The sequence below is a fragment of the Aedes aegypti genome, chromosome 3 (assembly GCF_002204515.2).
Source record: "Aedes aegypti strain LVP_AGWG chromosome 3, AaegL5.0 Primary Assembly, whole genome shotgun sequence".
NCBI classification, from domain to species: Eukaryota; Metazoa; Arthropoda; class Insecta; order Diptera; family Culicidae; genus Aedes; species Aedes aegypti.
In genome coordinates, this window is record NC_035109.1 from 84,341,694 (window position 1) to 84,362,965 (window position 21,272).

The 21,272-nt window shown below is 40.9% G+C and overlaps 1 protein-coding gene across 2 annotated transcripts in view; it reads right to left on the bottom strand.

Moving 5' to 3' along the window:
• Nucleotides 1–124: 124 nt before the first annotated feature.
• The window catches only part of LOC5577449 (TATA-binding protein-associated factor 172), a 93,277-nt gene continuing 72,129 nt past the window's right edge, over nt 125–21,272 (bottom strand). For both annotated transcript variants that reach the window (XM_021854444.1, XM_021854445.1), the window contains exons 2-6: nt 17,442–17,523; nt 12,544–17,373; nt 12,353–12,481; nt 12,051–12,294; nt 125–955 (exon numbers count right to left, since the gene is read on the bottom strand). In XM_021854444.1, the coding sequence (XP_021710136.1) occupies nt 455–955; nt 12,051–12,294; nt 12,353–12,481; nt 12,544–17,373; nt 17,442–17,452 (5,715 nt within the window). In that variant the 5' untranslated portion in view covers nt 17,453–17,523 and the 3' untranslated portion in view covers nt 125–454. The remainder of the gene's footprint in view (nt 956–12,050; nt 12,295–12,352; nt 12,482–12,543; nt 17,374–17,441; nt 17,524–21,272) is intronic.

Below are 21,272 nucleotides of genomic sequence, written 5' to 3' on the forward strand. Positions count from 1 at the left end.
GGAAGCGATGATTTCAGAATTTGATCGCTATATATATATTTGTAGTGTTGATCAGAGATTGTATGAACTTAGGCTGTACTTCATATTAGACGGATGTGTCATCAAATCAACTAAGCAAAAACCAGATTTATCCAAAAAGTTTATTCTAATGATGTCTACTAATTTTGTTGGGATATAATTCATTTCAATTATAACGTTAGAAATAGTTGGTAAATGTAATTATATGAGGACCGATTAGAATTAAAAATGGCTAAAACCAAAAGTTGTATGCGCATCTGGAAGAATCTGAGCAGAACAGTAGAAAACAGGGTTTGGATGGGCTAGAGTTTGGATACAGCGGTTCAATCTAGGTTCAGTACTACTTAAGAAATAAAAACTTAACATAGCAGAGCTGCAACGCTCCAATTTCAATTGCTCTTACTGGCTAAAGCACAATTCATCACTCACTCATGGACTAGTTTTTCTTCAGTCCTTCCAAGAACTGGGACAGATCGTACTCCTCATGGTACTGGTTGTCGTCCCACAACTCCGGTAAATTCTCCAACACGTTCTTCATGGTATTGCCGGCGCCATTCGCGCCGTTGGCATCGGTTCCCGATGCTCCAGGAGTAGCTGCCGTAGACCCGGCACTTGTAGATCCCCTGTCTGTCTTGTCCGTCTTCCGGCTGCCATCGCTGAGCGCAAACAAATCCAACAGCTGATCGGTGCCCATCGTTTCCATCGAAGCGTTCTCGTCGCTCACCACCGTGTTCGCGGTCAGCAGTTTGAACTTTTGCAGCCCCATGATCTTTTCCTCGAGGGACTTACGCGTGATCAGCCGGTACACGTTCACCACCTTCTTCTGGCCGATACGATGCGCTCGATCCATGGCCTGGAGGTCCTTCATCGGGTTCCAGTCGTGCTCGACGAAAATGACCGTGTCCGCTCCGGTAAGATTCAGACCAAGGCCGCCGACCTGGAAGAATAGAAAATGATTGCGGTTAAGAATCAGGATCGCACTTGGGGGCGATCCATTAATTACGTAAGACAATTTTCGAGGTTTTTCAACCCCCCCTCCCACCATGGTAAGATTTTTTGTATGAAAATTAAAAATAATTTGTATGGCGCGTAAGAAATCTCAAACCCCCCCTCCCCCCATAAACCCTTACATAATTAATGGACATCACCTTGGTAGTTATCTAACACAATGAACGTTTGATGGAGACGCATGATAGTTTTTAAGACAATCCAAGGCAGATTGACTCCTTTTCGAGTTTTTAGATGTGAGCCCGTTGATCACGGTTAAACATTCAAAATATCGCTCGCCAGTGGCGCCGGAAGTGGGTAAGACAGGCAGAACATGTCATATGCACAAAAATACCTTGATAGGACAGTCAAAAGATTGTCCGATCCATGCTTCAGCAGGAAGTGACATCATTCCTACATCATTTCTACAGCCAGATGTAGATGTTCTTGGATATTGCCATGAGCATTCCTGGAAGTTTTTTTTTTGACAAATAACCGAAATATGCATAGAGAACAGTCAAGAAATTTCTAAAGAATCGTTGGAACTATTCATGGATTAATCCATGACTGGTAGCACCGTGTACTGAATACATATACGCATCTTAAGCTCGCTTGTTATACACAGCACAAGCGTAGTTTGATGACCGACGATGCTCTTGATTTCTTAAGGCATTCCTGGAAGAATTTGTTGGTCTGTTGAGAAAGTCCTAAAGGACTCCTGGAGCACACTTTGCAGAAGTTCTTGGATGAATTATTACAAACATTTATGCTAGATATTCCTTGATTATTTCCTAAATATTTAGATCATACTTCCCATTATTTATAAAAATAGACTATATTTTAGAAAATTCCTGAAAGAATTCTTGTCGGAAACATGAAAAATAATTGAAGAAACTCCAGAGAAACATTGAAAGGAGTTTCTACACGTTGAATCATTTATCAAGAATCTTCAGCTTGTTGAAAAGTTTTATTATTAGACCGGAAGTTTTTAGCTTCAGTGATATCCAGATTGCGCCTCTGCTATGAATCACAAGTCAAATTGAGTTGATATCAGATTTCAACATATCTTCCAAGTTTTTTTGCGAGGAGTCCGTCTGACTCTCTCTGACGAGTGAAGAACTAGCCGGATGTGTTAAAATTCACATAAATAAAGACATATATATATATATCTTCCAAGTTACACTAATGATACAACACAGATTTTTTCTATCAAATTAGGCAAACACGCGCAAAATTTTCTCAGTACATCTACTTTTCATATATGGGACTGACTTTCGATTCACGACAGACAAGAAACTGTTGGTTTCTCTCAATAAGCTCTGTTAAGCTATCTCGGGAATCTTTATTTTACAATTATGCGAAGAATCCAAAGAAAAAACAAGATAGACTCATAGTATTTTGATGTTGATATAAGAAAATTTAGAAACAATATGTTAAATTTCGCAGTTTGTTCTAGTTTTTATCAAATCTGTCTAAATGAACTGATCCGAAAAATAATAAAAATTTTGATCAAACAATAAATCGCTAAAAAAGTTGATCTAACCAATGATCTTAAAGCTTTCTCAGTCTTGTGATAATATCCAACATGGAAACATTCACTTACAATATTATGTGCAGGATTTCATAATTTTTTCTGGGTTTTTCTAGGCTTTCAGGAACATAGAGATTTTGTTAACGTTTATCCTACCCATGGTTTTAAACTGTTTGAACGCGCCTCTATCGCCCGCATTTCATTTCACTCTTCATTTTGCACACCAACTCAAAAAACTGTGTGCTGTTCAAGCTGATATTCTGTTCAAAATGCATCTTCATAGAAGCCATCATTAAGTGATACAGTCACTGCCGGTAAACGCATATTTGTCCTATGTTACTTTTTGTGCATTTTGACTTTTTTCCAACAAACAGTTCATTTTTACGTATAGTTTAAGAAAGCACTTACAAAAAATTGACTTTGTTCGGAAACTCAATAAAAAGCAAACCAAGTCAACTTGTCTCATTGTTGAATTCTCACGCATAACTGTCGCACTGTTGTATTTATTCGCATAACTGTCACTCTAAACAATTCGCAGCGCTATGTCCTTGTATTGTTGGGGTGCATTCATATTAACACTTGCATGTCTGAAGCCAAATTTCAAAATATTATTTCCGTCGAATTTTCAGGGTGGATCGCAAAATTGTTCTTTTTGTTGGAACCACGGTCATTAATTTGAAATTAAGATAATTCCGGATTTATCATGAGGAGTACTAAAGGCAACCATCCCCACTGAAAGAATCAGTGACCAGTTTAATTTCGAGTCCATGGCTTGCGGCTTGGGGCCCAGATAGCCGTAGCGGTAAACGCGCAGCTATTCAGCATGACCAAGCTGAGGGTCGTGGGTTCGAATCCCACCGGTCGAGGATCTTTTCGGGTTGGAAATTTTCTCGACTTCCCAGGGCATAGAGTATCTTCGTATCTGCCACACGATATACGCATGCAAAAATGGTCATTGGCATAGTTAAGCTCTCAGTTAATAACTGTGGAAGTGCTCATAAGAACACTTCTTCTTCTTCTTGGCATTACGTCCCCACTGGGGCCAAGCCTGCTTCTCAGCTTAGTGTTCTTATGAGCACTTCCACAGTTATTAACTGAGAGCTTTCTTTGCCAAAGTTGCCATTTTCGCATTCGTATATCGTGTGGCAGGTACGATGATACTCTATGCCCAGGGAAGTCAAGGAAATTTCCATTACGAAAAGATCCTGGACCGACCGGGAATCGAACCCAGACACCTTCAGCATGGCTTTGCTTTGTAGCCGCGGACTCTAACCACTCGGCTAAGGAAGGCCCCAAATTGGTGGTTCTGAAACCTAGATGGCGTCGTATCAAATTTCATAAATTTGCAAATCAAGACCAAAGAAGGATGATTTAAACGTTTTTGGATGATTTGATCACATGCCAGGTTGTTCTAGAAATTCTGTTCCCCAGAGGAAGTGGTCATTTGTTGGTTCTGAGCCGCTTTTGCTGAAGAAGAATAGCTCAAAAGTTTTTGGATGACCTGGCCGCATACTTTTTTTTTTTTGGATAGCTGGTTTGCTGGTGCAAGTTGCAAATATATTAGCAGATCTAAAACTTAGTTTGCGACGTATCAAATATCAAGATTTTGATCGCTGTTGAGCTTCTGTCAATCCTGCAGCTGAAAAAGTCGATATATCAATTAAATACCTTTACTAAATCTCTACCCTACTCATCCTTTTCTTTCTTTCACTAACTCATACATTTTCTCATTATCTCACTTACAGAAAACTTTTCTATTCATTTCTTTCTATATGTGACTCCGTTCGGTACATGTCACTTAAGGTGATTATAAAACGAAGCCAAACTATGAATTTTCAAATGCACATGTCTGGCGAATCTGACAACTGTTCGAGTTGAAAATCGATCAAACTGCTTGCTTGTTTGTGGTGATCAATCGAATACATTTTCAACGCGGAGCGCTGTTTGGTTCTCAAGACATGTGGTCTTGAAAATTCGAGGTGTGGCTACGTTCTATAATCATCTTAAGCCATCATTAAATTCCTCAACATAGTCTTGACGATATACATCATCTACATTCTATACAATCTATACGTAAGACCAGTTATCTACAGCAGTATTCTCAGCACATAATTGGTCACTACTATCAATGGGACTGTTTTGCGTAGAAATTCTCCAAAAATACCGTATTTCTAGGCATTTCATATCAAAATTTACTTTTTTCCCTCAATGCGAACGCTTGATTCTAATGAACACGCTGTTGTTTATACTATTGCAACGCTTCCATTCAAGTTTATCACAAACCTGGTCTGATAAAATCTTTAAGTGCGTTTTTCTCGGTTGCATATTTTGGAACATGGGACAATTATGCGTATAACGGCAGGTCAGGTCTCCCACTAGACGCTGCCCTCCCCTTTACACCCACTTTCTCAGCTATCGTCCAAACGATTCAGATGACTCTTGGTAGGTATTGAGACAAAAATGCTGGATCTTCCCTTTAGAAACAGTGGAGAAATTGCGGTAGGAGGAAAGTCGGTGGCAGCGTCTCATAGGAGACCTGACTGTACAATATAATATACAGTAGGGTGCAGCTTATTTTTCAAAGGTTCTCAAAACCAAAAATTCGTGTGCTCTTATGAATTCAAATCACATTAGAAAAAAAACCTCAAAGTTTGAGCCAAAAATATTAGGATTTAGAAGCGGCGCAAGCGTCTTGAAGGTGAATTTTTAAGTTATAAAAAAAGGGTCTGCAGTGAAGCCTCCATAACTTCGGGAATTTCTGACCAATTTTGAAATAGTTGGGACAATCAAAATTTAAAACAATCAAAATTAAAACATCAATTAAAAACTTTGTAGAACATCAAATTTGTCTAAAATCGAAATTAGTCTGAGTTAAAAGAACCGTTCTCCAATTTTTTTTCATTTCACTCAGAAAATCATATTTGTTTGACCATAACTTCATAAATACACAACCGATTTAAAATCTTTTGACATGTTTTTGAAGCAAATTTAATTGTTTCCAAACTGTTCATACAGCACATTTTTCTTAAAAATGGTATTGACTTAGCTTTGTAACAAAAACTACCCACATGATTTCTTAATGAAAAAAACAAGTTTCTTTGGATTATTTAAGTTTTTACGCCGAAGCTTACATTTTTCCTTTTTTTTAAGTTTATAAAGCATTAATTACGAGTTGAATCGTGTATATATTTTTTACCATTTGCAAAAATATATTTGTGTCAAAATTATTTAAAAAATTGTTGCAAAGTCCTTCATAAAGGTTAAACGAATGAAGAAAACTAGTTTCAGCTTTAAAAATATTGTTGACCTGACAAAATTGGAAAAAACTGGCGTTTTCAGTTTTTGTTGTTTTTGTGCAGTTTTTGTTGAATAACTTGGTCAAAACAATATTTTAGTGAGATGTGATGTATGAGAAGTTTGAAAATGGTTTTGGTTGATTGAGTATTCATGAAGTTATAGTCAAACAAAGATATTTTTTTAATGAAATGAGGCAAAATTTGAAGTAAACTCCTTTTTTATTAAAACTAGTTTTGATTTTAGACAAATTCTACAAAATTTTCATAAAATTAATTTTAAAGATAATGGTGCTAAAAGTTTCAAAGTTGGCTAGAAATTACCGAAGTTATGGTGAATTTACTGAAGGCCTTTTTTATGACATGAAAATTCACCTTCAAAACGCTTGCGCTACCTCTAAATCTTAATATTTTTGGCTCGAACTTTGAGGTTGCTCTTTAAATGTGGTTTAATTCATAAAAGCTAACGATTTTTTGGTTTTGAGAACTTTCGAAAGACTTAGAGCATATCCTCCAATATCCAAAAATCTCGAGCGAAGAATTGAAGAAGTTTATGGAACAATAGATGTAGCATTTTTCTGTTGGAAACCAAAAATAAACTCTAAGTAGGATCTATGGAAAATTTATTTCAGAAATTGCTCGAGAAATCCTTCGGAAACCCTAGGTGAAATGCTGAGGCATACTCTAAAAAAATCCTAGACATATAGGTAAATTTATAAACTAATCACATGTTTGAACATTTCCCACATTTAGGACGCCTGGGTTGGGGATCGACACTTGGGTCGATTGATTGATCAGATATGAGAATCCAACGCCTGGGTTGGAAATCGACGCTTGGGTCGATAACGAGTATTATTTTTCCCAATTGCGGAATCGGCTGCAAAAACGGCACTTGGGTCGTATATCGGATTTCAACACGGGTTGAAATGAAACAGAACACATGAGACACATGAGACAAGCACAGATTCAAACACGAGGGTTGGAGTAAAATAGAAATTCAAATTTTCACAATGATTCAGATGAGAAAAACACGCTTTTTCATGTGATACAATCTTTCAACACGAGGGTTGTTATTCGACATGAATAGCGCACCTACCTATGGTCATTTTGACCCACTATCTCCAACGAACAACGGTGAGTGCGAAAGGAGTGCACTCATTTGATAACAACCTGTTGCAGTAAAATGAGTGATAACAGTAGACAGAAAACAACAAAGCATACGCTAGATAGAGTTTACAGTTAATAAGTAATTTAATGATACGAATTGCCAGTAAACTTAGAACTTAAAAACTACAAATACCGGTAAGCTGAATTCATATGGATAATAGCAGTCGTGAAATTAATATTCGCTCATTAGATTAGGATATCGTCGTTGCCAGCTGTAGCTGTAGCTGTACCATAGCAGCATAGCCATACCATCTACATACCCCATAGTGAGATCAAGATCGGTAAGGAGTAATAGAATATCATGTATGCCATTGATTATTCCTACAGCAAATTATATGCTAATTAGATCTAATTGCCCGATCCCGTGAACGCAAAACTCGCCCGACTCAGTTAGTGACCGTAGCGAAGATCATTGAGGAGACTAAACGTAAGTTCATTATCATCTTAATGCACATCTATAGACAGCTATACTTTATTATGCTGCGACCGGTGTCAGGGGTTCGCAAGGTTGTTAATACGGATCAGTCTGAACAAAACGAAATTGCATGAATTAAAGATTCACACTGATTGAGAATTCCCTAAATGTAGTGTAGTAATAGGTTTTTTTGTATGTCCTTTATAGGAAAATTATATTCTCCCATTCATTAACGGATTACGTGCGTTTTAATTCATTTCCGTGACGGAGAATTATAATTTCGGAACTTTCGTTGAACCTAAGTTCAACAAGGGTTGAAAGTAAAGTGATAATCCCGCTTGACGCATGGGTCTTGCGATGGGTAATTCTAACACAAGGGTTAGAATTGAATGCAAACGGAACCAAACATGTGAATCGGAGTGCCTCTACCCTGGGTGAATGTATTGAGAAATCCTAAAAAAAAATCTGTAGAAATCTCTGAAAGATCTTCTGGACCAATTGTTTATTTATTTGTTTTTTTTTATCTTTATTGAAGTGATTTTCAAGCAAAGGCTGGTCCATCTCTATTTTGAACAAATCTCTACAATAATTATTTAGAAAATTAGTGAAAAAAATCACAGAGAACTATCAAAAGTAACTCCTGGAAAAATTTCTGAAGCAGTTACTAGAAAAAAGAGGTATCGTAAATGTAAAAACAGTTTGAAAATCCTAGAGGAATCCTTGTCAGATGTCCTGTAACAATCACCAAACTTTTTTCTTGTAGGTTTCTTGAAAAAAAAAAATCCAGCAGGAAGCTGCGAAAGCTTTTTATGAGAAAGACTTCGTCTTGCTATCAAGTAGGCTGTTGAAAAATTGCATGCCAGCTCACATACAAAAAGACAGATTAATTTTCTCTCGTTTTAACTACTATCTCGAAAACCTTCGAAACTTTATTTCACGCACGAACACGCCAGAACACTTTAAAAACTTAACTATGAAAGAATGAGGTAAGTCCGTTGACTCGTTCTTAAGCCATTTCGTGGCATAAAAACACCATTCCATTTTTATTTATATGGACTCAGAAATTACTAGAGGTAAAATTATCGGAAAACTGAATCGTTGAGGAAATTCCTCATTTCCTTTTCAATCAAAATTGTTCAAGGGATGCTAAGAGACAGGTATTCTAAATTTGCTGAGCACTCCAACGCTTCTAGCTCCAGCAATTCATACAGTGATTGCCCTAATTTTTTTTTCAAGAGTCTATCTCAGAACTTCCTACAGATATTTCCCCAAGTTTTCCACCGATTACTTCAGTTGTTACTCTAGGATATCTTCCGAAGCGTCCTACAGAAAATATCCCAAAAAAACCACAATTGTTTATTCCGGAGTGTTTGAATGAATTTGTTTAACAATTTTTCCAAGAAACCGTACAAGAATTCCTATTTCAGCTATTCTTCCGGTATCTAAATATTTACTGGGTAAGTAAGTCGCCCACCGCTACTCCAAATAATTACTCTAAAAGCTGCTCAAATTATTCCAGGAAATCTATTAGGAACTTTTCCAACAACTCCTCAAAAAATGCGACTTAAGGTGATTATAAAGCAAAGCCAAACTTTGAACTTTCAAGTACACAAGACTGGAGAATCTGGCAACAGATCGCGTGGAAAATCAAATCAACTTGCTTGCTTGCTGGTGGTGACCAATGGGATACATTTTCAATGGGAAGCGCTGTTTGGTTCTTAAGACTTGTGCTCTTGAAAATTTGAGGTGTGGCTACGTTCTATAATCATCTTAATATCTTTCATCAAATCCTTGAAATGTTTTCATTTCATTTCTTCCAAGGATTGCTCCGGCGGTTCTATCAAATATTTTTTAGGTGATTTCTCAAGTAAAGTATTCGTGGATTCTTCAAAAGGGTATTTAAGGTTGCACATCAGGTAATACTACAGCACTTTTTTCAGGAATTCCCTCGATCTTTTTTTCCTACACTAAAGGATTCTGTCTATTTTTTTTTTTAAGTTTTTTTCAGAAATCCTGCAGGACTATCCAGAGATTCTACTAAGACTGTTTCAAACGCTCGAAAGTTCTTCCAGTAATACTTGTAATACTTGTAGGAGTTCATCAAAGGGTTACATTAGAATTTACTTATGTTGCATCAGAGATTACTTAACAGTTTTTTTCAAGGAAATATCTCCTTTTTCCAATTTTTTTTAAACAAATCCCAAGAAGAAGGCCCGAAAGAAATCTTTGAGATTTCCTTGAGATTTTTTCAATGAATTTCTGAAGTTGTATCTGAATGAATATTAAGACGAATCTCAGAAGTAATTTTTAAATTTATTCTTAGAGAAATCTCTGACAAAAAAAACTTCAAGAAACCCTGAACGATTATTTTGTAGGAAATCCTAAGATATCCCTGGAGACATCTCTAGACAAATCTAAAAAAAGTATTCTTGAATACTTGTTTTAATTATGAATCGTGGTTTACGGCTAACCAGCCGAGTGGAAGTTTAACAACTACCGAAAGCTAAACATTACATATATTTTGTGATTGGATTAAATGGACAAATTGATGTGAAGTTTTGCGAAAAAGTTACGCGTCTTCTCAGTGAGAATCGAACTCACTACTCCCTGATCTCTAGTTAGGACGCGTTACCCCTACGCCATGAGAGGACTCATGAACGCAGAAGTTAACCTGAATTCGATTTCAGCTCAATAATCACGTGGTCCTTTTTCGCAAAGTGCACCTCTTTCGGAAGAATTAGATGCCCATCCAAACACAACGCGACGCGACGTTCTCAAACGACCGGTTACGGAACATGAGTCCAAGTAAAAACAAGTATTTATCGAGCAACGGACTCATGTTCAGTAACCGGTCGTTTGAGAACGTCGCGACCCATTGGAAGCTCACACAATAGAAACCTCAGCCAGCGCAGTTGCTGGCTATTGTAGTGTGCTATTTCCATACATAAAAAACAATGCGCTCTCGGGCTAGGCATTGGATATATATAGAAAGCGTTGTGTTTGGATGGGCATCTAATTCTTCCGAAAGAGGTGCACTTTGCGAAAAAGGACCACGTGATTATTGAGCTGAAATCGAATTCAGGTTAACTTCTGCGTTCATGAGTCCTCTCATGGCGTAGGGGTAACGCGCCCTAACTAGAGATCAGGGAGTCGTGAGTTCGATTCTCACTGAGAAGACGCGTAACTTTTTCGCAAAACTTCACATCAATTTGTCCATTTAATCCAATCGCAAAATATATGTAATTCTTGAATAGTTTAAAATCGGATCTTAGATGAACCCCTACGAAAATCTAAGCAGAATTAGTGAATGGAATCCAAGAGGATTTAGGACTTTCTTGAAACACTTATACAGTCATCTCTCCCTTACTCGATATTCTGTATCTCGATATTTCCCCTAACTCGATGGAATGCACGGTCCCTTCAATTTAGCATGCTTTGATACCTCTCTTAGTCGATGTTCCCTAACTCGATGCTATCTGTTCCAGTTTCTCAAGTGAATTTACCTCTCGAGCTCGATATTTTCATGAAAAGTTCCAAATGTCCTCCAAATGTTAAACAATTTCAAGAATTTAAATATTATGACTAAATTGATAGAAAAATTGAGGTTTACTGCCTTTTCCTGGGTGATCAAATTTTCAATTTTTGCCGACTGGTAAAAGAGTGTAACATGTGTAAATGTGGTAAAATTGTATTATATTTCACATTTAAATTACTATTTTGAATGTATTTTGTCGAAATAATTAAATGTTTAAAATTTGAAAAATATGTGTTCTGTATCTCGATACCTCCCTAACTCGATGGTCCCTTCAATATCGAGTAAGGGAGAGTTAACTGTATGTAAGAATACTCAGAGGAATTCCTTATGGAATCTGAGGTAATTTCTGTGGTCATCCTATGAAAACATCCAAGATACCTATTATAATGTATAGATACCTTGGATGTTTTATTAAATTTAATTCTTAAAGAATTCCTTAGGAAACCCAAATGCTTAAATGATCACCTGAAGAAATCTTCAGAGTAATATCTGAGTTAATTTCTGATGGAATTCCTGGAGGGAGCCATAAAAAAATATTTGCTTTAAGTAATCCGAGCAATAGGGTAAGGCGGTGCATTATGGGCCAACCTTCATTTGAACTTGAAAACTCGATTTGGATACCGATAACCTTAGGACCTCAAAAATCTTATTTTATACTTCATACATTCATAAAAATCTGAAATGTTTATTCTATTTCACAGCAATTCATTCTTCCGCTATCTATAGGCATGATGTGCACTAAATTGTATAGATTCTAAAATACATTTTCAATGAAAAACAGAACTTATGTAAGACATGTAGGAACGGAGAGGACACATTTCAGTGCACACCATTTTTGGTACATAATGTAATCCATCATAAAAATGAATTGTAAAGGTTTATTTTTGTTCTCATGTGAGTTTTTACTTAAAACAATGTGATTTTTTTATACTTTAAAAATTACCGGTAAAACTAATGTAGATTTTGAAATATTACCAAAAAACAAAAAGTGTCCGGACATAGAGGACTTCCCCCTACTATTAAGAATTGTCATGGAGACGCATGATACTTTTTCAGTGAGAGGCAATCCAAGACTGAACGGCATCTCTTCGAATCGCATCTTACCTGAGTAGTGAGCAGCAGCACATCAATGCTGGGATCCCCGTTGAACTTGGTCACAATCTGATGACGCGAGCTGGGTGGCACACTGCCATCCAACCGCAAGTACGAAACCGCCGGCAGATGTTTCTTCAGCAGATCGTTCTCGATAATGTCCAGCATGGCCTTCAGCTGGCAGAAGATCAGCGCCCGGTGCTGATTGACCGACATGTCCTCGTTGGTTCCAATACCGCAGTCCAGCAGCAATTGCCTGGAGTTACAATATTATTTTAGAGGGGTAAACACCAACCGTAAATTGAATAACTTACTTTAATGCCGGCAACTTGGCCGAATGTTCGATGTCATCCATCGAGCTGATTTCCGACAAAATCGTTTGGTATTCCGGGTGCGAGGGTTGAAGGACAAGCTTTGGATGGTTGCAGACATTTTGCAAATACCTGTCGAAAGAATACCACAGCTCAATAACCTATTCAATCCCAATCAAACCTGAAGTACAAACCTCAACGCCTGGAACACGTGCGTCTTCTTGCTCACAATCTGTCCGTCGATATTTTCCAAACATTCCCGAATGTCCGAGTTGAGATGCATTCGGCTGAAGTCCTCGTACAACCGTTCCTGCAGTGGGCTCAATTCACACAGCAAATCTTGCGTAATCTTCGGCGGCAGATCGGTCAATACGTCCTCCTTGACGCGTCTCAGCAGAAATGGCAAAACCTGTCGGTGCAGCGCTTCCATGGCTAACGCTCCAGCCTCTTGTTCTTTGGCCGAGCTCTTCGGGTCACGACTAGCCAAAATCGGACGGGAAAAGCGGGTGCTGAATTGCTTCTCCGTTCCCAAGAACCCAGGCATCAAGAAGTCGAACAGTGACCACAGCTCCAACACGTTGTTCTGGATCGGTGTACCCGAGAGGATCAAACGATGATTAGCTACCAGCTGCTTAATGGCCTTGGAACTCTTCGTACGACCGTTCTTAATAATGTGACCTTCATCCAGAACGCAATAATTCCAATGGACTGAACTGAAAAACTCGATGTCTTTTCGTACGATCTCGTACGATGCGATGATCAAATTGTACGTCCCAAGCTTGTGACGAAGGCGTTCTCGATCCACCGGCAGTCCAACGTAATGAAGTGGGCGCAAGAAACGGGTCGGCAGGAACTTCTCCACCTCATACACCCAGTGTCCGGTGAGGGTTGGAGGGCATATCACCAAGCTCGGCAGCTTGGCACATTTCGGATCGAGGCTACGTTGGTGATGATCTCCAGCAAGGATGCAAATTGCCTGTAGAGTCTTACCCAAGCCCATATCATCGCATAGAATACCGTGTAGTTTGTACTTGTTCAAGAACCACAACCAGTTGACGCCGGATTGCTGGTAGCTTCTCAGATCGGCATTGATCTCGACCGGTATTTTAAAGTCCGGAATCGTTTTCGGCGTGAACAGATACTCCAGGAACTCCTTGTCTTTGAGTTTGCGGTTCTTGAGATCTTCGGAAAGGCCACGCACATTCGGAGTGATTCCATCCAGTGGCATCAGCTGGATCAATGTAGCAAAACAGTGAGTCGATACCAGGCGAACCGATTGGTCGGGATCGCTCATGCGTCCCAGCAGCGGGACAACCAGTAGGACTACGTACGGAACGATTTCCATCTGTAGCTTGCTAACGATACAGGCAATGGCTTCGGCGGCACCTTGCCGCTTAACGACGTTCTCGATCGACGACAGCATGGGTACGATATCGTTGATCACCATGGTCATGACGACTTGCGAGTTGACCACAGCTAAGGTGGCCAAACATCGACCAACCATGTGGCGGATTGACTTCAAAGGATGTCTCAGCAACAGGCAAAGCTTTGGTAGTAGCTGGAACAACTGATCGTGTAAGGCTTGATCAATGTGTCTCGAAGCGATTTCAATTAGCTGCAGTGACGTCATGAAGTCGTTCGTATCTTCCTGGTTTACGATCTGTCGACTCAGTCGGTCAACGTAGCTCTCATCAACTTTGGTAATGATCTTCTCCGTCATCATCTGCCACAGTACGGGAAGCTTCTCCGGGAGGTTTTGCTTGAAGTACGAACAGATCGTGGTTATGGCATGCGTGGCGCCTAGTCTTTGAGTACGGGCGTGTTTGCGACTAGTTTCTTCGTTTTCGTTGAGGGCGTCTTCCAGCGTTGGGATATCTGAGGTAACCGACGATGGCCTACCGGGACCACGTGACCCCGAAGCAGTACCATTGTGACCTTCTTTGGTCTTTTGCTGATTCAGTAAAGTTATGATTCCGTGGTATGGGTTGGTGTCGCTTGTGTTAGCGGGATCAAAGTGTCGCATTTCACGGTCCGGTATAATCAGCTTCGGCGTGAAGTCCGCATCGCTTTTCAATAAGGTGCACAAGTTTGAAACGATCTTGTTGTTTGGACAGGGATTGCGAACGGTGACTTGATCCAGTAGGTCGGCCAGATATTTGGCGGAGAGCTTTTGAAGCAGTTCACACTCTTCGCGTTTGATAGATTCCATCAAGGGCTTCACGACGGGATTCAACTTTTCCGGAAGGCATTTCAAGCTGACCACTGCTCCTGAAAGCGATGCCTGGGTGCTGATGTGAAGATTGCTCTGCTCCAAAGCCGTACTAGCATGCGAATTGTACAAACCCCGTCGGCGTTCCTCCAACATTTCCGCAATTTTAGTCTTCAAACCGTACTTGGTTTTCATATTTTCCGACATCACGGTGCAAAGCTGAAAGATCTGATCCAAGCTCAGAACTTTCAAGTTTTCAAACTCCACGAACTGAATCTTGTGCTGCTTCAAAGTGGCCAGGTAGTCCCTGCTTTCCTGCAGAAGTCTGGTGAACAATATACCAACCTCATCATAATAAACATACTCGTTCAAACATCCTTTCAAGCGCTCCTGAAGGGAAATGAGTCCTGGTTTGATGGTGTCGTCCGCCGAGCACCAGAACGCAATCACAAGGCTAGCAATCAACCTCTGAAGCGCCGAGCGAGACTGCAGATAGCCGAGCAGAACTTTGGTATAACAGTCGATTGGACTTTCAATCTCCGGGGTGTAGACAACGCCAGGTGCCGGCAGAACCAGATACCGCGACAACAGACCAATCATTTTGGACGTTTTGATCCGGGCACGGATAACGTTCTTTTCGCGCATCTCAATCGGGATGGTTTCCGATCCGCCGAGGAACAGCTTTTGCCGCGATGGAATACCGCTATCGAAGGAATCGAACTGCCGACGACGTTCACGCAGCTGCGAAGGCTGAATCGGTTTGGCGTAGATCAAGGAGGACGGATCGAAAGCCAGGCGGACCGGTTGCATTGCCAAACAAAGCCAGCTGGCCACGTACGGGCAGGAAGCGTGAAGAAGGGCCGAGAGTTCTGCGTTGGTGATGAGGTTGTTCCATACTTCTTCGGCCAAGCATTGAATGTCTTCCACGTGCTCCACCAGTACCCGTTGGAAAATGTGACGAAGAGCTTCCTGAAGCAAAGCAGGTGGCCAGTCCTGCACTCCAAAGTTCAGCACTAGATTCTCTGAGGGATCTACCTGGAGGATCGTGTTGGTCTCAGTCGCGGCCTTAGCCAAAGCTTCTGCCGTGCTAACTATAACCGATGTGGCTTTGCCGTTCATGCCATTGCTTCCGGTGGGCGTCGAAGGTTCACTTTGAGCCGTAAGCTTACTATCGGTGAGTGTTCTCAGAGTTTGGAGAGTAGATCTTCGTACGGATGAGGTACAGTGACTAAGGAATGGCCAAAGGCGTGGCACTAGAACGGACATTGGTTCCATTTGGATCCAGCTGGATGCATTTGGGAGGCTCAGAATCGAGGCCAACAGCCCCATGAAACTGTTACAGGCGGATGCAAGTTCGTCCTGGTCCAACAGGAGGTCCCACAGCAGTTTTACGATGTGAGAAACTTGATTTTTTGTTAGCAGCTTTGGTAGCCAGGAAGCAATGGGTATGATGGTGGCTGCTGCGACAGCTCCCACGTCATCCACCGAGTCGAAAAGTCCCGTCAACACATCGTTGATGATTAGAGGTAAGAACGTTTGAACCAGATCTTCCCGAACGACTAGCATGTACTTGATTCCCAGAAGACCACCATGACGGACTTCCCAGTCTTTTTGCTTGATGAACGTTAGTAGAACACTTACGGTTCTGTGGACGTTTTGCAGAGGCAGTTGCTTTAGAACCGTACCGAGTACTTGGGCGCATGTTTCTCGTACAGGGGCAACGACTTGATCGGACACAAAGTCTCCAAATCGATCCAAGGCTAGGACGCAAAGCAATCGCAATGTGGCGTCTTCCAACCACAGCTGATGCTGCTCGTTCATTTGCTTCTTTGTCATGAAAATACTTTTTCCTGCTCCTTGAGAATGGCTCTTGAGCAGTTCACGAAGCGCCGTAGCCGATCCGTGTCGAGTTTCCCACCGCGGACTAAACAAGTCCATATAAAGCTTGGAACAGAATGATTCCAGGGGCCATTCAGTTGCATCGACCCAAGACCCCGTTAAATCCGGCACGGGATCGGCAAACGCCGTCGTATCTGACTTGCCATCAGTTTTGAGTCGTTTCCGATCCGGTTCACCATCCGCACCGGATCCGTTTAGGCCACCACCGGAGCCACCACCTGTGACTGCATTGATCGGATTAGGGAAAGCCTTCTGCTGCTCGCGTGCTTTCCGTCGAGCTCGGTTCTTCTCCCGACAGCTCAACGCTTGACTAGATCCTTCTTGTTCCAGCTTCAAAATGTCCTGAACTGGCATCAGTCTTTCGCCGTCCTGCCTAGCGAGTTGTACCTGAACACTCCGATTCTGCATATCATCAATCGACACAATATCATCCAAATTGACGCCCGTACTGAGGCCTAGCTTCTCGTTCAGCAGTGCCCTCTGGCGCGCCCATTTCTCCCGAGGATCACCCCCATCATTATCATCAATCGCATCGAACTCCGTCCCTTCGGAACCCATCAGCCGAGCCCCACGATGCAACACCGCATTCAGGTCGAACTTCTCGAACGACAACCGCGAGCTCCCGGCCGCGGTTTGAGTATTGTATTCACCCCCAACGTTTGGCCCACCTCCGCCGGGTAGCTCATCTACCCCCTTCGGGTTCCACTGGGGGACATTTTCCAGGATGGCCTGAACTGCCTGCGAGGCGGCAATCCGCGTCTCCCAGTCCTTGCTGTGCAGGTAGGTCAACAGGCGTCCCAGCAGGTTGTGCAGCTCGTGCGGGTGCAGCTTCTGGACCTCTCCGATCTGCTTGGCGGCCGCTTTCCGTGTTACCGCTGCCGAGCCGGACTCCAGCAGGATGAACAAACGATCCAAGCTGCGCAAAAGGGGCTCCGTTTAATGGCTTTAGAAGTGGGAGTGGAATCGTAAAAGGTTGGTACTTACCGTGAAGTCATTCTTTGGTCTTTGGGTTAATGCTTTTCAGGGAGTGTTAAATGCGAGGATCAGGGCGATAGCATCCAACAATCTGTAACAAAAATGAAAAATACAAACTATTTAATGCGCTGGGCAATCATAATATCTATTTTACAAGCTATTCATTAAAACTTTTGAAGTTGAAACGAGAAGGTTCAGAAGATTTCATTTTAAGATGAATTAATTCATGTAATCAAAGTTATCTCCAATAGTTTTTTAGTACATGATTTTATAGGGTTATTTCTGGTGAAATAAATGGAAATATTTTAGGTGAAATTACTAGGTTGACAGCTCGTCTGCAATCCGAACACTTGATTTCGAATCATCCAACGCAGCACGTATCTGCCTAATTTGTTTCGCCGGAAAACCATGTTCAGACATCATCTGCAACAGCTCATTTCTTTCCACTGAATCCTACGCCTCCTTGGAATCAATAAACAGATAGCGATTCTGTAAATTATACTCCCGTAAATTATTTACGGTCGTTTGTAAGATACACATCTGGTCTGCTGTCGAGCGGCTCTCACGAAAACCAGCTCGGTATTCGCTGACAAAGGACTCCTCGAGCAATCTCAGACTGTTAAACAGAATGCGCGACAGTGTTTTGTACGTCTAATTCAGCAGGGTGCTTCCTCAGTAATTGGCAACATTCCAGTCTGTGTATTTTCCTGTAGATTTGGCGTATGAGACCATTCAACCAACCTGTGAGCATTTCTTCGTCCTCCCATACTTTCAGAAGTACTCGATGGATCGAATAGTAAATCTGCTCACTTCCCGTGATTTAGAAGCTCGACCGAGACCTCGTCCCAACAGCCTTACAGTTTTTCACCTTACTGATAGCCTTTTTAACCTCTCCTATGGTCGGTGGGTCTACAGCTTGATCACAGCTTTGTGCAGCATGCACAATCGTTTGTTTGTGGGGCGCGCCGAATATAGAGGCTTCTGCTTTATCGACCACGAGCTCCGAGCGTGGTCAACGCACATGGTTACCTTGACCAACAGATATTCAAATATCACATAAGTAGGCTGCGATCAACATCGCACCAAAGAACAGCCCATCTCTGTTTTCGGGCTTGACAAGTGTGCACATGCCCAGGGGCCCAGATAGCCGTAGCGGTAAACGCGCAGCTATTCAGCAAGACCAAGCTGAGGGTCGTGGGTTCGAATCCCACCGGTCGAGGATCTTTTCGGGTTGGAAATTTTCTCGACTTCCCAGGGCATAGAGTATCTTCGTACCTGCCACACGATATACGCATGTAAAAATGGTCATTGGCATAGTAAGCTCTCAGTTAATAACTGTGGAAGTGCTCATAAGAACACTAAGCTGAGAAGCAGGCTTTGTCCCAGTGGGGACGTAACGCCAGAAAGAAGAAGAAGAAGAAGTGTGCACATGCGCAAATAAATTTACAACTTCTAATCGATCATTGATCCTGCACGATTAGAAGTTGTCCTGCACCATTTTTCTATAATACGAAAATTCACAAGCTTGACTTTAAAGAGACGAATTGCTGTTGCCAACAGGGCCTTTTACGGACTTAGGTCTCGCAACTTGCGAACGAAAACAAAATTTGCCCTGTAAAGGGTGTACGGAATTAACTTGCACCACTTTTAAATGGCTGTAACTTTTTACCCGTTGGGTATCTTCTATTAAAATTTTGGGTGTAATTTGTTCAATATGCACGCTGTATAAGTTTCACTAGCAGATAAACAATCGTTGTGAAGATGGAGTCGGAAGAACAACAGCGGCGCAAAGAAATTTTGCGCACCTACCTCGAAAATCCGGATCTATCTTTGATCATCGATCGGAAAGAAAAAGTGTCAAAAATGGATCTTCGTATAGTGTTAAGGATCACAAACGGATAGTTTAAACTTACAAGAGGAGTTCCAACAGTTCAGTTCAAGATGTGGCGAAGAAACTGAATCTATCCAAAAATTTCGTGCAAGATGCGAAAAAAGTGAAGGACTACATACGTACAAAGTCCAAAACGCGCCTAATCGAGATGAACGGCAGAATACGGTAAGTAAAGCACGTCAACGGAAGCTCTGTTGACGAAACCACATTGCCTCGTTCTGGATGATGAGACGTATGTAAAAGCAGACTTCCGGGAGCTTGCAGGGCTCCAGTTTTCCACTGCTTATCATAAATTCCATGTCCGTGAGGACGTTAGAAAGAAGAAGATGTCGAAGTTTGCCAAAAAATATATGATTTGGCAAGCAATTTGCTCGTGAGGAAAGCGGAGCACCCCATTCGTGACAATTGGAACGGTCAATGAGCAGGTGCACCTGAAGGAATGCCTCCAAAAGCGTCCTTCCTCTTCTGAGGTCACACGATGGTCCTACGATTTTCTGGACCGGATTTGATCTCGTGCCATTACTCGAAAGAGGTTTTGGAGTAGTACAAGACTAAGGAAAACAATTTCGTGCAGAAGCACCGGAACTGCGGCCAATTGAAAAGTACTGAGCCATCATGAAGCAGGCACTTCGGAAGCATCATAAGGAAATAAAATCTGAGGAAGATATGAAAAAAAATGGACTGCTACGCAAAAAAAAAGTTGGTCCAAGTGTTGTACAGGACCTTATGAGTAGTGTGAAGAGTATGGGCATTTGGGTATGGCATTGAAATTGAATAAAACAAACATGGGAAAATATTCAAAACAGTTTTTATTTTACTCCCTGAAAGTTTGAATATGATTGGTTTAACGTGCGAATTTTGCCAAATATGTGTGTGTGTCGCAATTTGATTCCGTATATCCTGTAGCGTAGGATGATCAAATGCCTAAATTATCTTCTTACAATTCGGGCTTGACAAGTGTGCACATGCGCAAATAAATTTATAACTTCTAATCGATCATTGATCCTGCACGATTAGAAGTTGTCCTGCACCATTTTTCTATAATACGAAAATTCACAAGCTTGACTTTGAAGAGACGAATTGCTGTTGCCAACAGGGCCTTTAAAAATCTTTTGTGTTTTAGCAGTAAGATAAAGGATAAATCTTGATGTTAAAACATTCAGAAAGATTAAAAATGTAAAAGTTATCCATATTTTGCATATGGCCAAATAGGGAACCACTATGGCCATAACTGGTACACTTTCCCTAATTGTTTGCCTAAGATTCTGCCGCAAAAATCACCAGAGATTCATCTAAGTTTTTCATAGATTTTTTTCTTTAAACCGCACTGACGAAATTCCCAAAAAAATCCCCCAAAAATTCCCAAAAGAATTTTTTTTTTTTCAGATTTACTAAGATTTTGCAATTCGTTCTTTAACTTCTCGACAAAATTCTCCAGAAATTCCATCAAGTATTATTTCAAGTTTGAGAAATAAATCCATTGTTTTCGAATGGTAATCTCAGGATTCTTCCATAAATAACATTTAAAAACTTATCGACATTCAGTTTTTGATTCAAAAACAACTCCAGTTTCATGATACTATCTAGTGAAGATATTGATGTAGAAAGAAACCATGTCCTACCTTTAGAAATTCCAAACAAACTTCTTGAAGGGTCTAATATCGAGTATTTTGTAGAACAGTACAATAGAAGTTTTTTTCTAAGAACATTACCGAAGATGTATTCCTTCTGGTATTCTAGAATTTACCAGAAAGCCTCTACGAATCCCGCCCTTGTACCGCACAAAAATTCGAACCAAAGAACTGGTAAAATTATTCCTAAAGAGTTGTTTTAAGGAAGATCAATACAAACTTCTTTATGAATATCTTAACAAATTCTTTCCCGCCTTCCAAGTTATTTTGGTACATGTTTCTCTACAGATTCCTTTACCGCTGTGCTAATTTTGGAAG